The sequence below is a fragment of the Hippocampus comes genome, unplaced genomic scaffold (assembly GCF_001891065.2).
Source record: "Hippocampus comes isolate QL1 unplaced genomic scaffold, H_comes_QL1_v1.1 scaffold29, whole genome shotgun sequence".
Lineage (NCBI taxonomy): Eukaryota > Metazoa > Chordata > Actinopteri > Syngnathiformes > Syngnathidae > Hippocampus > Hippocampus comes.
The window spans coordinates 833927-854799 of record NW_017805820.1 but is presented as its reverse complement, the minus strand read 5'-3'; the positions used below and the strand labels follow the sequence as shown (position 1 = coordinate 854799).

At 40.9% G+C, this 20873-nt stretch overlaps 2 protein-coding genes and 1 long non-coding RNA gene across 3 annotated transcripts in view; 1 reads left to right on the top strand and 2 right to left on the bottom strand.

The window, feature by feature from the left end:
• slco1c1 (solute carrier organic anion transporter family, member 1C1) overlaps window positions 1-8405 on the bottom strand; it is an 18401-nt gene extending 9996 nt beyond the window's left edge. The window contains exons 1-3 of the mRNA XM_019885940.1: window positions 8207-8405; window positions 3858-4030; window positions 1653-1794 (exon numbers count right to left, since the gene is read on the bottom strand). Coding sequence (XP_019741499.1) covers window positions 1653-1794; window positions 3858-3953 — 238 coding nt within the window. The 5' untranslated portion in view covers window positions 3954-4030; window positions 8207-8405. The remainder of the gene's footprint in view (window positions 1-1652; window positions 1795-3857; window positions 4031-8206) is intronic.
• Window positions 4801-20776, top strand: LOC109525448 (uncharacterized). Its single transcript, XR_002170153.1, has 3 exons — window positions 4801-4876; window positions 5582-5583; window positions 20763-20776. It is a non-coding gene; the product is annotated as an uncharacterized LOC109525448 (long non-coding RNA).
• Window positions 12243-20873, bottom strand: part of LOC109525444 (cGMP-inhibited 3',5'-cyclic phosphodiesterase A-like) — a 30623-nt gene continuing 21992 nt past the window's right edge. Inside the window, exons 8-15 of the mRNA XM_019885939.1 lie at window positions 20718-20873; window positions 20427-20538; window positions 19949-20056; window positions 19639-19865; window positions 19340-19543; window positions 18856-19017; window positions 17439-17670; window positions 12243-16012 (exon numbers count right to left, since the gene is read on the bottom strand). Coding sequence (XP_019741498.1) covers window positions 15693-16012; window positions 17439-17670; window positions 18856-19017; window positions 19340-19543; window positions 19639-19865; window positions 19949-20056; window positions 20427-20538; window positions 20718-20873 — 1521 coding nt within the window. The 3' untranslated portion in view covers window positions 12243-15692. The remainder of the gene's footprint in view (window positions 16013-17438; window positions 17671-18855; window positions 19018-19339; window positions 19544-19638; window positions 19866-19948; window positions 20057-20426; window positions 20539-20717) is intronic.

The following is a 20873-nucleotide window of genomic DNA, read 5'->3' as shown; positions in this document are numbered from 1 at the left end:
TTTACTCCAACAGCATATCTTTATCTGAGAGAAATATAACTTACTACATAACTACTTCAGAGACGCAGTGAATTGAATTCAAGATCAACGCAGACGACACCTTATTCACAGGGCATAAATAGAGATGCGTTGACACTCACATTTACACCGTCACTGAGTAGGAACTGAACCGACGCTGCCAGCACTGATACTACACAACCGGTTCAATACAGTATACACATATTATTTTAGTTTTATCATGCGATCACTTTTGCGTGGTTAAGTTCTGTTTACACATGTCCGGCAGTAAAGTACAGTTGACAAAGGTTTCTGAGATGGCCGCAATTATAGGATGGAAAGGTGGACACCTTATTCACAGGGCATAAATAGAGATGCGTTGACACTCACATTTACACCGTCACTGAGTAGGAACTGAACCGACGCTGCCAGCACTGATACTACACAACCGGTTCAATACAGTATACACATATTATTTTAGTTTTATCATGCGATCACTTTTGCGTGGTTAAGTTCTGTTTACACATGTCCGACAGTAAAGTACAGTTGACAAAGGTTTCTGAGATGGCCGCAATTATAGGATGGAAAGGTGTCAAAACATTTGCTTTATTGGCTGTGGAAAATTGGAAAAAAATTATAAATATATAAAATTGAAGTTTCTGATGATTCCAAATCATCTTTTAAAATCATCTTTTTCAGCCAACTTCAAATGCAGCACCCGATGTACTTTTGCGTGGTTAAGTTCTGTTTACACATGTCCGACAGTAAAGTACAGTGGACAAAGGTTTTTGAGATGGCCGCAATTTTAGTATGGAAAGGTTTCAAAACATTTGCTTTATTGGCTGTGGAAAATTGGAAAAAAATATAAATAAATAAAATTGACGTTTCTGATGATTCCAAATCATCTTTTAAAATCATTTCTTTCAGCCAACTTCAAATGCAGCACCCGATGCATTACCCATAACCAATATGATACTGTCGAGGTGACCCAAGCAGGTTAATGCAACCGACCCAGAAACCTTGCACTGCAAGTCATCATTAATTTTCAGGCTTGCAGTACTGCCATCAAAACACTTCTTGCGGAGCCAAAAATTAAATAAAAGTTCAAAAGGTTGAATGTTTCTGGGAGGCACTCTTGTCCTCTCTCAGTAAATAATTTCAGTCAAGTATTCTGTGACAGGTTTACGACGATTTTCCCTAAAAGGAAAAATTATACCATCGCTGAAAATTATCCATTCCCATCGAAAAACCGAAGCTGATCCAACAACCAGTCTGATTCTGTGCTTTCAAAAGCACCAGCTTCAACCATCAACAGAACAAGTCGGGTGAAAATAATGTGAACAAACATGTTTCCTGGAAGATCTGTCCTTTGCTTCATGTTTGCTCCTAATGTTTGCCTTCCGGTTTCGGTGTTCCAGTGCACATCAGTCTTGCTTTCACCCATGAAAAAGTTATATTCTAAAATATCAGTATAGGGAGAGTATAGAGAGAGGAAAAAAAACATATATATATATACACACACACACACACACACACACACACACACACATACCTTTCTTGAATAAATAAACGTGTGGGGTGAGTGAATGACACACCTGCGACACAGGCTACTAAACAACATCAACATAAAAGTGACGGCAAGCAGAACTACACACCTATCTCAAAGCTTCCGTCAATGATGCCTATTAGGTAACTGGGAATGTCAAAGCGTCTCTCCAGCTGAGTTATGGTGCTCTTCATGTAGCTCCCCGACAGAGCCTTTGCAAAATAGGCAAAGGACAGAGCCACCAGAAACATCTGTGAGGAGAAAGGAAATGTAGACTATAAGGACAAATTCGATACACGTAAAAGGCCTTTGCATTGACATAAAACAGAGCCTTTACTTACCAGTACATTAAGTGAATACCTACGATGACAGTGTTCAGATGTGTTCAAAATATAGTGAAGCTTTCGCATAGCAACTCCTTTCTGATTGCCGAGTCGAGTTGCAATTCATCATGAGAATTCCTAATCCTTTGAAATTATGTCATCCATCCATCCCTCCATTTTTCTCATGAGCATCGCAAGTGCGCTTAATTTCACAATTACATGTCAATCTTGAGGTGGCCCGGTGGTCTGCGTCGACCTCACAGTGCAGAGGTGTAGGGTTCGATTCCGGTTTCGGCCTCCCTGTGTGGAGTTTGCATGTTCTCCCCGATTGGCTCGCAACCGGTTCAGGCTATTGCCCGAAGACAGCATTAATGTTTGAGCTTTTGTGCGCATGTGTTGCATTCTCAAGAAAGTTATTGTATATGACATAAAATCATCAGACTTTTGTTTCGGGACGATGTCACCCAATCTATAGTCGTACTGGAACAATCAACAAAAAGCGGGAAACAAAAAGATAGGATGTGAGTTGCAGGAGACTGTGTCATGCCCCACCCTAAACTGTGTCATGCCCCACCCTAAACAAAACAATTCTGAAAAGAAATAGTCCGTCCAGGGACTCAGTCTGTATTATGACAACCTGCTTGAACACCATTGTCTCACCTCACTTTCATCTGGGGGGGAAAGGGAAAGGGGAGCAACGAGAGGGTTTGATCTTATTTAAAGTCGCACTAACTTTAAAAGAAGACTTTCATCTTATTTTTTTCCAAAGTTGTTTGACGTAGAGGGAAAAGGCAAGCGTGAGACGGAAAAGCCTGAGGTGGTGGAATCATAACATCCCATTCATGCTGTGTTCTGCCTTGTTTCTTCTGCTCTTGCTTTGGGGAGGACGACGAAGCAAAATCAGATAGACGGATAATCAAGATGTGTAACACAGAAAATATCTTTCCAAGTGTCAAACTGCTATATACTTGTGGCACAGTAAAAAAAATTATAAAATGAAATAACAATAGTGCTTGTACTATTTCTTCATTTAATGTAAACAGATATGTATGAAAAGATGAACAACTAGCTTGATTCAAGAGTGTTCCGTTTAAAAGGCACAGTCCAAGAAATGCCAGCTCTACTGTTACGCCTCTAAAGAAGCTTATGTTTCATGATGAATACTATCCTCAAATGGGAATTCAATGTGCTTTTCAATAGGTGTTCAACAGAAAACAAGGTAAAGGCCATACTCTTGTTTCGTCTACTGGACTATCATGTGGATTTTTTTTTTTTTGGTTGTTTTTATTTGGGGTGGGGAGGTTGGGATGGGGACAAACTGACGATAGACGGACTGGCGGACTGATGAAATTTACTGACGGAAGCGCGGTTAAAATAACCTGATGGACTGACCAACTGACAATTACAATTTGGTTGGGCTTGAAAAAAAAATGACGATGACGATCGGGTACTCTGATGAATGACAGAATGGAAAAATGTTGTAAATTGCCCACCCCTGATGTTTCCATAATCAAGGAAAGTTTGCAGGAACATGGTGACCAAAAAAAATAAAAAATCTCAATTTTAACAATGGTATATGGGTGGCTCGGTGGTCAACTGGTTCAATGTCGGCTCCGGCCTCCCTGTGTAGAGTTTGCATGTTCTCCCCATGCCTGCGTGGGTTTTCTCCGGGTACTGCGGATTCCTCCCACATTCCAAAAACATTCATGGCAGGCTGATTCGAACACTCCAAATTGTCCCGAGGTGTGAGTGTGAGCCCCGCGATTGGTTGGCAACCGGTTCAGGGTGTCCCTGCCAACTGCCTGAAGACAGCTGGGATAGGCTCCAGCACCCTTGTGAGGATAAGCGGATCAGAAAATGGATGGATGGTTGGATATTAGGTATTATCAAGTCAAACAAAAAAAAAAAAAAAACAAAATGAATGAGCATTAAATTGTACTCTGCAAAATAATATACTTTCCATCTCATTCTGAAACAAATACAGTACTTGCCTTAAGACTGGAGCAGGATGAGGGGCGTGTTTTTCCGGATGCATCGTCACCTCGTCGAGTCTTCTGCATGTCGCTGCACACTGCTCCAACCTCCATCCGCCTAAAAGGTCACTGTGTCTGCTTTGCTGTAGTCCACCACCAAGTGCAAATTCTTGGCACTGATGCATTCAAGCCTGTAAATGGATAATTCAAGCATGTGACCCACTTCTTATTCTCAGTACAAACCAAAACATCCTACAGCAGGCACAGGGAGTACACGCGAGTTTAAGTAGTGCAGTTGAATAAGACCGACCACACAATTGTCACGCCGTGAAACACTGTGTATTGTTTAGAAAAATGGCGCTACAGTATTTCTAAAATGGTAGGAACACTAAAAATGCAATTTAAACAGCTTAAAAATAAAATAGCTCTCGACTGCAGAAGTATTAACCTATCAATACGTGTACAATTGTATTTACAGTTAAATTACACGATTGTCAAGGGCAGAGGATCAAGCCAACCATGAAACCGGTTTTAGATGTTTCTGTCTTTCTCATTTTATTAGCCTTGTCCTGACTCGTCACCCCCACTCAGTATATTTTATCCTAGAGGAGTCATGTGAAGCTGTGAATGTGATGCCTCAGGGGGCAGAATTAGTGACGCCACTCCAGCATAGAGGGCAAAGAGAATGCACCACCATTTTTGGCAACAAGGATGCATGGAAATGTCTGTATTTCGACAAAAAACGTTCTCTTTTCAGGTTTTGGCTCATCGAGGGAGTTCAATCAGGTGTCTTTGAGCAAGGCAGAGTGCCAGGGTTCGATTCCGGGGTCCGACCTTCCTGTGAGGAATTTGTACGCTCTCTCCGTGCGTGCTTGGGTTTTCTCCCACATTCCAAAAACATGCATGGTAAGTTGATTGGAGACCCTAAATTGGCCTGAGGTGTGAGTGTCACATAAAAACACATTTTGGCACTTGCTGTCGACTGAAAATGACATTGCATGTGCTCAGGGCTCAGGAAACAATCAATCACGACTCATGTTGAATTTCATAAGCTGAGCCATGATTGGCTGTTACCTGAGTGCCGAGTACTCAAACGCAAAGCTTTTTTTTTTAAATTTAGGAAAAACAACTGTTATTTAGGGAATTGAGAGGTTGTACTTGTCTGAGTTTCTCTTTTGTACATGTCCCATTATCATCACCAAACGTGAATGATGATATGGATGACGACCATTGTCTTCTCACATCCCAGGAGGGTGGTCCCTTCTTTGTCTGTGTCATCGTCTCATTCAATCAAACAGAAAATAACCCCCATGCATAAACCACATTAACAGTCTAATCAGTCATTTGTCAGTACAAAGTAAATCAGCAAGTGCGAGACACACAGTCAGGTAAGCATGTACAGAAATCAATCTATGGTTGTACAGCTTTTCAATCACTGTCCAATAACGGTTGCTAAATCGTACCAAATAATTAGCTTTTTTTTTTTTTTTTTTTTTTTTTTAACAGACTGTGGTGGTTGGTTGTACTCCCTGCTGAATCTGTGACATTCTCTTAAAGGGCATTACTCAGAACAGCACACTCCGACATTCATCCAGTCACTGCATCATTCTAGCTGCATTTGAAAATTACATATGGTCACAAACTATGGAAAAAAAAACCCAAGAGATTCCACCGCATATATAATGCACACTAAACTCGAAAGACATGTCTGCATAACAACAGCATGTCTACAAATTTGGTAGCTGTAATTACTGATTGTTTGTGTCTTAACTCGGGGGATAAAATGTTGTCAAAATAGAGTGCAGGATCGTCTGCAACCAGCAGAGGTGCTGTTGATTCTCAAGTGGTTTGCTGTCTCAAGAAGTGAAACATTTGAAAAGTTCAGCTCCTCATCCAGCAAAATTATTACCGTATTCAGCTCAATACAACAGTGGCATTGAAATCACACTAAACTCGAAAGACATGTCTGCATAACAACAGCATGTCTACAAATTTGGTAGCTGTAATTACTGATTGTTTGTGTCTTAACTCGGGGGATAAAATGTTGTCAAAATAGAGTGCAGGATCGTCTGCAACCAGCAGAGGTGCTGTTGATTCTCAAGTGGTTTGCTGTCTCAAGAAGTGAAACATTTGAAAAGTTCAGCTCCTCATACTCATCCAGCAAAATTATTCCCGTATTCAGCTCAATACAACAGTGGCACTGAAAGAGAAATTCAGAATATAGGAAGAAATATTCTTCAATCACATTAAGATAACAGCAAAACCAACAACTACCAATCACGCTAATGGGATGCCATCCATCCATCCATTTTCATTCGCTTATCCTGAAGAGGGTCGCGGGGAGTTGCCGGAGCCTATCCTAACTGACTCCAGGCGCAAGGTAGACTACAGCTGAACTGGCTGCCAGCCAGTCGCAGAGTAAATCTAGATTCAAACAACCATTCACACCCACATCGTCACTGACTGGGAACCGACCCCACGCTGCCCGCACACGAGTCAGGCGAGTGGTCCACGACACCGTCCGCGACATCTAATGGGACGCATAACGTAAAAATGAAAACATTCCCAAGTGTTGATCTATTTGCTGCTTCTCAGCTTTTGGGGTTCCAAACGCTCCATTTATTAACAACACAACAAATCAGGTTCAGTTGAAACTCAATGCCCTTGCTGATCTTGGATTCGTACTACGATCAGATGAAAAAAAATACGTTACATACAACAATCACAATTTCAGCAATGCTGACAGCCTGTTGTGGGAAATGCATGACGACTCAATTGCACTCCCAGAAGCTCTCTGCTTACTCGGAGACCTGACCCAAGTTAGCATTCAGCTGCTGTAAAATACAGAATTCTCCTACTCGCTTATTTAACAATCGCCAGGAAGGTCAAAACCGTCAAAACGAAAAATTCCAAATACACTGGAACAATTTACTCGCAAGATACTATGTAAAACAGTAAAAAATAATTACAGCATGTTCGTGCCAAATTATGCAGGCTACTCTGCTTACATTTTATAACTTGATGTAGCAGCACTACCTGATACAGTTCTCATTTGATAAAGGTCTTTTTTAATGTCGCTTCAAAATAAAGTGAGAAAGGGCAGTGTCCCATGAACCTGCCATGCATGTTTTTGGAATGTGGGAGGAAAACAGAGTACCCAGAGAAAACCCACGTAGGCACAGGGAAAACATGCAAAGTCCATACAGGAAGGCCGGAGCCAGAATCAAACCCTGCACCTCTGTACTGTGAGATGGATGTGCTAACCAGTCGACCGCCGTGCCACCCATTTGCAGAATGAATCTCCTTTAAATTAAAGACAACTAAATATCTACTTGGAAAGCCCAAATACAGAATGAACAACGATAATTGCACATAATCCAAAACACTCTGTTATGAATGATGATTTTGAATGCTGCAAGGCCAATTCAATGTGACTGACATTAAATAGCCAACAGTAATAAATCTCAGAACCTTTCACATGCTTAGCTGTTTATGGGCTGGTCTTGTGAGGAAAACATGAATATACTGTGTAGTTGCAATAGGTGGACTCACATGACCAGATCAAATGATTCCACACCCATAATACTCACTCTCCGATGCTCATTAATCTTAAAAAGTAAGGTTCTATGCATTATAACCGAAGCCTCTCTTGCCTCCGTCTAATCTGTCATGTAATCACTTTGTTCAAACACCTGAATTGTCTTTGTGAATAAAGCGCTTACTTTCCATAAACAAATAATAAATGTACACGTTCTCCACCACTCAGCCCTTTCCTTTGTTCCAAATTCATATGAATTGGGGCATTTGCAAAAACATACTTTTGTATTATATTACTGTTGAACACCTGAATACCAATCAGGGTTCCTCCAGTGTGCTGTGAGAGATCAGAAGGGGAAAACGGTGAAATTATTAGATTATTTGACCCAAAATTATTACAGTATATCTTTGTTCTCTATGCCAATAGATAATCAGGCAGAACAATGAAATTTTGCTCCTCTAGATGGCAGAAAGTACGAAAAAACACCTGTTGCCATTCTTAAAATAAAATTAGTGAGTATATCATCTTTGTGTTCAATGCAGCACCAGCATGCAATAGTTATGACACGGATGTCACAGGTATTTTTTTTTTTTTAGTTATTGAGTTCGACAACCTTGAGGTAAATCATAAAAACACAACGCGACAGTAAACGAGTGACGTCAGAGACGAACCGTTCAATTTCTTGATGGGAAGCCCGTTTTTTGTGATTGACTCGTTTTTGTCTGCAAATCAAATACGATACAATCGAGAGGCTAACTATAACAATCGGTGTTAAAATCGTTTCCAGGACACGCTGAGCTAAACTGAACTTGGGATGCTAGTCCCTTACCTTCGTGACAAACATCGGTGTTCTGTTTAGATGAGGTGGAGGTTCCGAGATGGAGATCACAGCACAGGTAGGCTTCCCTCAGCCAGCTCGGCTCAAACTTCAAATGAGGATGAGAGAGCATGGGAGGAGGCGCCGGCTCTTAACTGTGGTCGCGCCAGCACCCCGTCGACATTGTCAATATTGTCCATACTCTGCGCTACAGTAAAGTGCTGCAAAGTGCAAACGCGCTCGGACAACGCATTTCAAAATAAAAGTCGTGAGAATATCGCAAAAGTTGAACGAGAGTGTGATGATGCCAGAGAAATTTACTCATATCCCTCCTAATTCAGAGACAATAACAATCTTGTAAACAATTTTAAAGAAGCTTTAAATGCAACATTCAGTTTCTTGATTTTTGAAACTTCCTGGGTGTAATTTTGAACGACATGCCGCCGATTGCCCATCCCTGAGACAGATCAAGCAAAATCAAACCAAAAAAAAATATATATATATATATATATATATATATATATATATATATATATATATTGATAGTTAGTTTTATGTCCGAAGGTTGAGTTTGGGTTGTTATTAATTTTACTTTGGGTACAAAGGATAATAGGAGAATAGGGAAAAGTTTGTGTTCTTCACTGATGTCATACTTCATGGGAACATTGTTGACACTTTAAAACACAGTCTGACATGTACTCGCGTGGATATGTGAGCCTTGCTTGCTTCTTCTTTTCTCTGTTGATATGAAATTGATCCACTCATCTGACATTTAGGACAATACTATTGCAGTTGTCAATTAATTTCTCATGAGTTCACTGGTTGGTATCAGGATAGTTCCACGCTGTTGTAATGTCCAGCAAATTTTTCGTTGCTCAAACCCCGCAAGGGTTTTGGTTATTGTTCATATGATAGAGAACTCTTGACACATAATGAATGTTAAAACGCAGTGGTTGACCTCCTTTGTTCACAGCTAGCATTGTGTGCACAGGTAATAGAAAAAACTCTTTTCTGCCTTTTCCTGTTGCTACGGTTACACGAAGTCCATTCAACATGGACTGACGTCATAAGTCCCGACCGGGTTCTGCATGAATGTTATAACTGAGATGCAGAGTTTTCACCTGAAAAGTAAGCCTAAAACATTCGTGAATAATGAGGAATAGGGCCTTATGATGAAGAATTGAAACAGTCGAAATGATCCACTCATTTATTTTGTAAGGGAGTTTTTTTACAGTGTTGCAAAACTCCACAAAATGAATCAACTGAATACATTTGTGTTTGTATTTATTTTTGGGAACATGAGAGACAGCAGTGTTTAGTGTGGTGTGTGAAATTACAAGGCGGATTTCAACACCTCAACACAGTCACAATTCCTCTGTGGAATTCTGTTGCGTGACCGTGGCTTTGGCCTACAAAAAGTATGTTTCATGTGATTAGATGTGGCTTACAGCTCATTTGTAATATCATATGACAAACAGAATGCTACTTTCCATCCACATAAGCAGGCAATGCTCTGCCCTACAAACGCAGAGACTCCACTGTGAACCGCATGGCAACTTATTAGCTTCCACAAAATACATGCAAATGTGTTTTGTTTTAGCAGAGTAGTTCTTGTATTTATTTGGATATTCCAATCTGTAAATTTGAAAGCAACTGCCGACTTCACGAACAAAAATGGTGTGACTCAATACCTCCCTGCTGCTTGTATTGTTAGATTTTTTATTTTTTTTTTGTCTCTGGGTGACTTGTATGCAGGGGACACTGCTTAATTAATACATCATTTACATTTTTAGGGCCCAATCAAGATGGATTTCTTATAGGCCGATGCCAACTTTGGCAGAAAGAAAAATACAGATTCCTGATTTATTGGCCGAATAATTGACATATTTTTTCTGTTGCATTAACTTGGAAGGTTAACTTTGTACAAGAGCCGTAAATTGGTTTGAGCTGGATGTTAAATTAATAAATAAAAAAATGACAGTATGCCACCTGTATGTTGTTATGGAAACAGGACAAAGACGCTTGCAGTATTTATAAATCATGTAATTCAACAATTGTCACATTACAACATCAACACTGCTTTGCTAGTGACATGTTCTCATAATATCTTGTATAGTTACTTTGTAATACATTTTGAAGAGGCACTTCCAGTAAGTCTGGCAATATAGAAGCTACAGTATCGTGTCTTAATTACAAAACAGTAAAAATAAATATTTTTCTAAAAGGTTGTTTCATGTAATATACTTTTTCAATATGTACAATATATATATATATCTATATATATATATATGCAAAGTCAAACAAGTTCAAGGAATAAAATGTTATATTCCACAGAAACAAATAGGGGTCCATCACACAACTTCCCCATCCTGTAAATATTGCTACATGTGTTGTGAGTGCAAGTGCCAGCGAGAGTAGATTGGAGGAACACAAACATAACCAGCCTGGTGGAAATGTTTGGTTTCAACAAACAATGTACCATTCATACAATGCAATTGGAAATGGTATGGCACAACAAACAATGGAAAACAACAATAGGCATAAACACCAAAAAACAGGATTCTGCTCTTCGAATTGGACACAACCCTGTCTTCTCAGAATAGCTGTTGTGCACTTCCATGGGCCTGGATTACATTGACGGAACAGAAGATGACCGAAAATTTCTCTTTTTTAGGTTTCATCGTGTGCTCATGACAAGAAATCTAACGCTCAACAGCCTGTTTGGGGTGCTATGATAAAGTGTGCAGCAATCAATCTTCTTCTAATTGATTCTGTAGAAAATCTCAAACTTTCATGAGCGGAAGTAGCTGAGTTGTCAATTTATCATCTGGATTTGTCTGGTTTCGTTCCAGCATGGCGTCATACAACGTGTGAATATTTCAAGAGCAGATTCAAGATAACTGGTACGTGTTCTCACAATGATCCAAAAGCAACTGATGGCATGAGTATTTATTGCAAACAATTTGTGTGTTCCTATAAACTGGAGCCAGTAGCTATTTAATGGCACGCACCAAATAAAGAATCGTGCCAAATTCACCGCATTCCCAAAAAGAATTTACAAGTACCGGTAAATTGTAACCAAATAAATAAATAAATAAATGAAAAACAGTGAAGCACAACGTGATGCAAAAGCTATGCGGCATCATTCATGAAACTGTACTCCCCCACCCACCACCCCCACACACAGCTATGTAAAGTACAGTACTCAAAAAAAAAAATGCTGTCATATTGCAATAAATTTAAATTGATAAAATTTATGAAAGGAAGAAACAGCAGTTGCTGGTCTTCGACACCTGCATTCAAGAAAATGTGGACATTTGGCATGAACTTGTTATAAAAATCTCAACTTGATTTTAGTCATAACTTGATTCTTGGGTGAGAACTTCTTTTGCTTGAAGATGTGAGCATTCACACGACGCTACTTCAGTAAAAAACCCCGAATGAGGCAAAGTTGATGAGCTGGCTCATTCTTCCTTCAAAGCATCACAGCAACATCGTGAGAAACATGCGAGAACATTTTTCGTCCACAACAGCAAAGAGTATCACAGCTTGAGGAGAAAAAAAAAAAAGTCTCTTTTCAGTACCTGTGCTGGCGCGCACAGTTTGTGAGGCAGATCAGACCAACTTGAGCCCACAAGGAACGGGGGCTTTCGGGGAAACACAAGTGACGCAGTGCCGTGATGATCAGATGCACATTAGATGGCAAAGTGAGGCATGAATATACTGCACAGTGAGAAGGATATATACAGTGCACAGAGCTTGAAGCTCATATTCCCGCACGTAATCCACACGGGAGGCAGCACACTTGCACAGCAGTCTGTTTAGTCGGTACATTTGGAAAGCACGGCAAGAAGGAAAAAAAAATGGGTTTGTATGTTTCGACGAAACAAATCATATGTCGGTGGCAAGTTGTGTGCTATAGATGCCTGTTGCTGCATCTGCTCGTGATACGAAGACGCCCAATAGTGTCGGCACAGGATCTGGACACCCGGAACATATCACGTGGCGTTTGTCCTCCTGCCAAGTTGCATTCCTTGGTTTTTTTTTTTTGTTGTTGTTGTTTGAGTCAAGGTCTTGTACATAAAACGCGTTGGTTTCCTTTGAAACATACAAAGGGACAATGAGCCCTTTCTTTGGACAGATATTTTGTTTAAATCAAAGGCTAATTAAAAAAAAAAAATCTTTTGTCAAGCCTTGGCAGTCAGGAGCAATGGGTTGCACGGCTTAGCTCTCTTCCGCACGAGGGGCATGTTAAGAACTGTGCAATGGGTCCAGCTCATGAATTAGAGGGGTATTAACATTGGAGAAACTCTAATTGAGTTAAGTAATTGGGTCACAAGACAGCAGTTCAGTTTCTACAAACATGCCCGTTCAATGAAATTTTTTTTTTTTCATCGTCAGACAATTCTATTTGCTGACAATATTATTTTGCAAAGTGTATCATTTCAAAAGCAATCTTCAATGACCTTTTTGTCTGAAAATGTGTCGGAGAGAGCATTTCGCTCACACGTGCTTGAAGTCGTGATTAAGTTGGTGGATGCAGTGTGCTTTCATGGTTGCAATGTCAACTCTCCGCTCTCGGGCTTTTCGGGATAGTTGCTATGGTTTGTCGTCAGATAATTGCAGACATATCTTAGTGATGAAAAGAATAAAAATGCAAAGGCAATCACTGTTCATGGGAAGAGTGAGAGCGCCTCGGCGCATTGCGTTTTCTAAGCTCAATGGTGTGATTACAGAGCCGAAGCCTTGTACTTGTTGACCTTTAAGAGGTTGCAATTAAGCTGTTTGAATTGTGGTGCGAAGTAATTCCTCCCTTGGTTCCACGGTGGTTAAACAATGACGGCGAACTCATTTCATTTCTGGAAATCGACTGGGATCCTCTTTGCCGCATGTGCCGCAAGGTTGTGAGGAAAATCACGGTGGGTATTTCACACAATAATCGAATGCTATCTTTGTTTGGATGTCATCAAATGATTGCCACACGAAATCATGGAATACAAACGATTTGTTCCAAGGGTCAAACGCCGTCCTAAAAACCCTCGCAAAGTTCATAGTTACGACACAAGACGCGCCTCGCGTATTTTCTTTAACGTCGTTTAATTGTCCGACAAGTGTCAATAGATCGACTTCCTTATGATAAGCGTCATCAAAGACGTGGACCACGTATTTTCGGGTGGGGATCATTAAATCCAGTTGACTCAAGTTTGACAGAATGGTTTGTTGACCCTGAGTGATGTCGGACCTGCGCAAATCTTTCTTAAAGTGACAACCACTTTGTCTCAGGTTGTGTCTTCTCCAGACTGCATGTTTCCGTTTCCTTTCAGAGAGGTCAGATGTGATTTACACAGTCCCGTTTAAAGTACCTAAAGGTGATACTTGACTAAAAGTATCCTAACAGAATATACAGTCACTTTGTTAGAAGTCGCTTGGAGAGTACAGTATTACTTGAGTAAAAGTCTCATCTGAAATAGTGGAGTGAAACTTGAGAGACATTTACAAATAAAGTAAAATACAGATACGTCAATAATCGACTAAAGTCCAGTCATGAAGTATTTGGATCCGATTACAATACAAGATTGGATTTAGGCGCTTCGGACTAATCCAATGTTTTGTTCTCAGCTGTTCTTAAGTCCTTTTAACCATATATTTGGGGTCATTAGCCAAGTAGAGGAACCCTGACCTATGACCAGGTCCAAGCTTTTCGACATTGAGCAGCACAAATTTCACCTCAGGATTGCCTTGATAGTCTTAACATTTTAATTGTACCCTGCACAGATTCAAGACACCCTGTACCAGATGTAGTAAAGCAGCCACAGATAAAAAAAAATATTATATTTTTTTTTTTTCACTTGTAAAACATGGAGCTGATGTGACTTGCTGAAAAGCTTCAGTTTTGTCTCATTTGTCCAAAGGACATCTTTCCGATTTGTCGTTTGTTTATGTCGCTTGCATTTCAGTGACCATTGTGGGTGTTTCTTTAACGGATGAGTACCAGCAATTTTGTCCGTGTATACTGTTCGATATATGGCACCAAACATAAACGTTTTTCATCCGCATGCTAAAATTTGAGCAGAAAAGCCGAGGGGTGACATTAAAAAGCAAATCATACAATAACGTGTTGTCTACAGGAACCAGAAAAAGAACGAGAGTTTTGCAAATCATTTGAATATACGATCGGTTATCTTGTTCCGTGATGAGTTTCGTTGGGAGAGGGAATCACGTGTATGTACATGGTCATACGTTAAATCAATAATAATCTAAATAATCATTTCAAGCGGATGAGTTGCCTTGGAAAGTACCGTAATAAGGTCATCTTGGTTTTATTTCCCTGCCTACCTGAGATGCATGACCTATCAACGTGTTAAGTGTGCTGTGGGAGGAAACATACACCGAAACACGCTATTGTTTGACACCAAGTAAAACATTGTTTTGGAAGTTGTTTTTTTTTTTCTTTGATGGGAGGTAAAGCTTTTAGAGGGCTCTTTGTTCAGCCTCCTATTTTGTCCACTGTATGAAACATGTTTGTCCTGTAGGACTCTATGCGCATATAAAACTTCAGTCTAAGTATGCAGGTGTGATGTCTTTCCCCCCGCCGTACGTTTTCCCTACATTGCCAAGCCTCAGTGGAAACAGCTTTTTCCTTGGCTTTTATCTCATTGTCTATGAGAGGAAGTCTGCTCAGATTCAGATGTAGTGGTGAGCAATGGGTTGGGGGGGGGTGGGGGATGAGTAGGCGTGGGCCTGGATATCCACCTGACAGGCATATGCCACTCACCCTCCTCGTCGACGTGATGGTGAGTGGGCAGCAAAATAATTTTGGCCGGTCAATACTAATAATCCAAATACCAATATTCATGCGCTCGTCACGGACATCCACTGTGCTTCGCACGCCACTGCTCGGATGGGAGGCTACGAGCAACGAGAGTAATTGGCAAAGGAATGTGACAATGTAGCAGGTGTGTCTGAATATTTCAAAGACTTGTGTCACAAAAGAAATAGTCCAAATCAGTTGACCTGCATCGACTCTCACGTCACATCTTCTCGCCCATTGAATGAAGCAAAAGCAGCGAAATGTCTTCGTAGATGAAGAAAAAACTTTCCTTTGAGTTTTAAATATGTTCAGCAGAATGAATTATGTTTAACGCGAGCCCTGGAACAATTCAGACACACCTCGTACTTCTCACTGATGGAGGAATTCAGCCATCTGTGTCGTTGTGCGGATGTAAACGAAAGGGCGAGCTAGGTAAAGACTGGATACCACGGATGAAATCAAGTTTTTTTTTTTCTTCTTCTTCTTTGTCTTCACTGAGTTCACTTCTTTTGCTCCTCCAAAAATCTCTGGTCGTAAACCCTGTTTTTGTTAGGCACAAATTACCCAAAACATCTTCTACAGTGTTGTGTCAAAGTGATGTGCTGGCTACCATATTAAGAGTTAGGAGAGCAAACAAAGAACGGTAAAACAAATTCCTGGTTTGGGAGTACGCACTTGTTCAGATTATCACTGGGATTCCTCCTCTTCCCCGCCTGACGTCTGCGATTGCAACAGCCCGTTCCCGTCATCTATAGCTGGCACCTCTTCGTTTTTATCGAAACATTCGGTCAAATCTTCCTCCTCTTTGCTTGCTTGTTCCTCCTCTTCCTCATCAATGGCTGTAATTGGCTCAGTGGAGGAACTAAGACAGTTTGGGTCTTCTTTCAAGGTGTCCTCCTGGACATCTGCAGCAATGACTCGCTTCCACATTTCGTGGTTCTCCAGAAGGTGCTGTGTGATCTGGCAGAACACTTTCCTCCTGTTTCCCGTCTTTGTCTTGTGCCTCTCTGGAAGACAGAAGGGACATGACACAAGGTTCAGAAACTGACATTCCAACAAGCTTTCCTTTTTATCTATCGACACACCCCGATTATTTCCACGAAGGGAAATATAAAAATGCACTTGACGTTTGTAATATTACAGAGCATGGATGCATCGGTAGTGGGAACCCTATGCATGTCCTTCTCGACAACGAGCTGGCCAGTCTCATCGTGTGTCATAGCGTGTTGTAAGACGGGACTTCGTAGCCAGGCTACAGGAAAATACTACCCTTGCAAATAGAAAAATTCTCTCTTTCCCTCTTTCTACTTCCCTTATGCTTCTATTGTATTTGAGGGCTCATTTGCATATTGTCCAAGTGACAGTGCTACCAGTCTCGTGTTTGGGAAAATATTTCCACACGCTTGAAGCCACTGTCTGCCGTCAGTGCCATAAAGCGACTCAAGCGTCGCATTCAGTGCCATACAGAGACCCAGGAGTCAAGATTGTGTGTTGTATCACACAACATCGTTGATGAATGAATAAAGCTCCTATTTTTACACTTGCGTGACACACTTGCCAGCATATAGTTAATATATTTTTTTTCCATATGAACAGATTATTCCGACTTACATGATCTTCATGTTGCAATTGCTGAACGATCAACTTGCTTTACCGGCATCGTACCTCCGCCGGTAAAGTGAGCTGGCTCTCAACAGCCTTTTCAAATGTCTCTCGCTGATAACGATTCCTTGCAATGCCAAGCTTTTCGTGATGTCCTTATAACTCATCCCGAGCTTAAAATGAAATTCGATCATGCTGCCCCGTGTCCATTATGTAGCTTTCCTTCGACCTTTCAACTTTGAAAGAAGTTCGATTTTTTTATTTATTTTTTTTTTCAAGTTACCTGCAAGAAGCCATGGCTACTTTGTACACACACTCTAAATACAGTACTTCATGCGCGCGAAGTTGTTCATTCGCATGAAGTTGTAATTCGTGCCCACAAAGTAGTTCCCCGTGAGTACATATTAGTTACAATGTGAAAAAGTTAAAAAAAAACCCAAACATTTAATTCAAAAGTCAAGTCTGGGGCTGTGTAATATGTGCCCTATAATTGGCTGGCGACCAAACCCTTGCCCGCAAATCTCTGCTGCAGGCTCCAGTTTATCCGCGATCTTGTGGAAAAGAAAATGAATGTTACTAAGATTAAAATGAATTCATTAGCTCGATTGTGACCTGGTTAATTAAATTTCCTGTACAATCCAAATAGCTCAGTAAATTAAACGCAATAACACACTCCACCTGCCAATAATTGAATGCCAAGGCAATGATCGAAAACTTGCTCGCAACAGAAGTAATAATTGGAAATCACAACAAGCACATTGGAGAGGAACATGAATAAATGAGAGGTTTACATACGGGGGAAGTCAGCGCCAGGAGATATATGTTCCTCACCCCAATCTCCCTGTTCCTCCTCCATATCTTGACTCTCATTTGATTCTTCTTGCTCCACCTCCCCCTCCGGCAGGTCGACCCAGTCACCGGGCATCAGAGCGGCCGAATCGTACGAGGAGCAGAGGGGGCCCACTATATGAGTGATGAACGACTCTTGGAGTTTAGCGAGCTGTGGCGCTGAGCGGTCCATGAAAGGGCTGATGGGAAGGCCCAGGCTTGCTTCTTCATCCCCCTAGAAAGGTGCCAACTTGTATTATTCTAGGTTCGCGCAAATGCGGACCTAATATGGAAACACGTGGTTTACTGTTACTTTAATAATGTTCTGTCTCACAGTCAAGAGGTTCTGGGTTCGAATCTCGGCTCTGGAATCTGCGTGTTCTTTCGAGCTTGCATGGCTTTTCTGGCTGACTCTAAATTGCACGGCTGTTGTAACGGCAGTTTAAGCCCTGCACCTGACAGCTGTCCCAACGAAGGAAGAGCCCATCTTTAGCCCCCTGTGAGCTGGAATAGGCTCCAGCTGAGCAGTGAAAGGCACTGCAGCGAGGTGTGCCCGCTGTTATTTAGGCAGCATAAATGGTAACGAAACCCACCGGTTTCTTTTGGTTTTTTTCTTTTTTTGCAAGTATAGATGGTACCAACAGTACTCCAAATGGCACTGCAGCGAGGTGTGCCCGCTGTTATTTAGGCATTATAAATGGTAACGAAACCTACCGGTTTCTTTTTTTTTTTCTTCTTTTTTTGCAAGTATATATGGTACCAACAGTACTCCAAATGTGGTAGTGAATACTGAACACTCATTTTGCGTTTGTGGTGTAAGAATGACATTGAGTAATTCATCAACATACAACGAGCGCCATACATACGAGTGCCCGCAACATAAAGTCAACGCTAACGAGTGACATATTGAACTCACCCTACCAACGGAGAGACATGAATTAACTGCTGACAATCAGTACCATTTACTTGTGGTCAAACTAGCGACAATTGAAGTTTGGCAATTTGTTTTCTCAACTTCAATGATATCATTTGTAAAAACATCATTACCAGATCCCCTGGTTATTTTTTTATTAAATTCGCCCACTTTAAAACAACTCGAATAAAAATGAAATGTTTTTTTTGATGTTGGTCTTATTTTAACTGCGAGCCACTGAATATGAATAATAAATAAAAAACATAATGCAGTGTCAGGGTTGTGTTGATTACGGCCAAATTTATTTACTCAAACCTTTTTCTGACTGAAACAGGGGGCCCCGGTTTACGACAGAGGTTCCTACTACTGGAACGTGCATGTGCCGCAAGTCGGCGCGTGCTGCCTTATCACAAAATGAACCCCTTGTATTGTGAAGAATTTGATATCGCTGATCTATCAGTAAATAATCAAACAGAAGCCAAGCATTGCAGAGGTTTCGAATCATACTTGTTCGTAGAATTCATTGACGATCCCTTCAGTCCATTGCAAGTGCAGCTCCTTACACTTCAGCGGTCCGTTGACATCAGCGAGCTTGATGCACATCTGACAAACCAGCAATCGGTCATTTTCGTTTGTCCAGTCGATCCCAGACATTCCTTCGTCACCCACCTGAGTACACATGCATGAAGAACAGACAGTATCTGGTATGATATATGAAGAATGTCACTCTGATCAATTTATTAGGGATGATCTCAATAAGAGAAACAACATTACACGGACAAATAAAAAAGTATCGTTTAAAAATAGAAAGAAATATGGGGTAGAGGTCAGGTTTGCGTCAAGTTGTTCCACAATAAACATGTCAAAGGAAGTCTCTACAGATTATTCCTCGCACACTGGGGCATATTCAATCCAAACAAAAAAAAGGACCCTTCCCAAACTGTTCCCCTCCAGATGTAAGTATAGAATTGTCCAAAATGTCTTGTTTTACCTTGGCATTGAACTCTGCAAGGAAGTCAAAGTGTTTTTTTAGGTCAGTGGCCAAGATGGCTTCAATGACAAGGAATCGGAAGCGTTTGAACTCAACATGTTCAAGGTTAACCAGGAAGTTGTACTCCGGACGAGACATGAAGAGGTTCCACGCTGAAGCAGCGTGATGGTTTTCCAAGACAGAACGGTCGTTGTACAGAAGCGCCTACAGTGGAAAAAAAAATCATTTCCACTCACTTTTATTTGACTAGCCAAAGAAAATCAAAGGAAATGATATTTCAGAGTCCCCTAATCATTTACCTGGGGTGCACTGGTTGCTACTAAAAAGGCATTGGTTCTTCCCGGATGGTCATAATCGTGCATGGCAGCAGCTACGTACAAGGCCATCAGCTCCAGGCCCGGAATTAGGCAAGACAAGGAGCCATAGCCTTCCTCCAACAAAGAGTGTATCTTGGTTGACAGAAAGGCCGTAGCACCAGGGGTTATGCCATTTGCTGGGTCTACAGGTAGGGGGGAGAAAAAAAAAACTTAAAAAAGGGAAAATGCATCTTTTAAGACAATGTGTGGAATAGCAGATGGTGATTAGACATGACAAAGAAATGCTTCTCACCGGTGTGTATGCCATTCTCAGTCGGGAGCGTGGGCAGTCTAGGCACGGGTTGAGTGGTGAGGTACCAAACCGCATGCAGCACGTCAGTGGCATGGATCCTGTTGTGATCTATCATGAGCAGCAGAGGGCAGTCAATGCATGATCGAAAAGTTGTACAAACCGCAGTCTCTCAACTATTCTGAGGCTTCACATCTGTTTATATTTCCTATATTTTCATTAATGTTCAGTTTTTTTTGGAAAATAAAAAACAACTCAAAAAGTGTACGGAAAGAAATAATGTTTAAGTTGTTCATTTGTACCTAAGGTAGATTTTGAATCCACGTGTTTCATCCAAATGATGTTGATGCTATTTATTTATTGATATGAAATGTAATGTATCCTTTTTGCAGGTTCCCAACTACTCTTGAAGTGTTTTTTTTTTCACAGAGAAGGCAATTAAAACAATGTTGGCAATAATACACCAGGAACGTATACTCACATGGGATATCTCTATATCCGTTCTCCAAAGCGTGAAAGTAGTTCATGAACTCTGCGACAGGAATCTTGAAGGTCTCAAACAAACCTGCATCTTCGAAAAGCCTGTAGGATACCTAGGACATTGCCCGGAAAAAAAAAAACAGCTTTACTAAACTAAGTAATCTGGGTCAAATTTGGTGTAATTTATGTTTGTGTTTTCCATCAATGCACACATTAAATACAGTATTTCTCTCCATCAATGTTGTCGTAAAATAAATGCCACAAAAATTTTAGAAAGATAATTAGTCCTTACCTGGCTAAGAATGCAACCTGTTTTTCCGTGTGTCCGCTCCACAAGACTGAAAATTGGGAAATTCCATTTGTCGAGCTGACTCATGAGAGGTTCCAACCCAGGCATCACCAGCGGCTCAGGGGCCAGGATTAGCTTGTTCTGTGTATGGAGGACAAA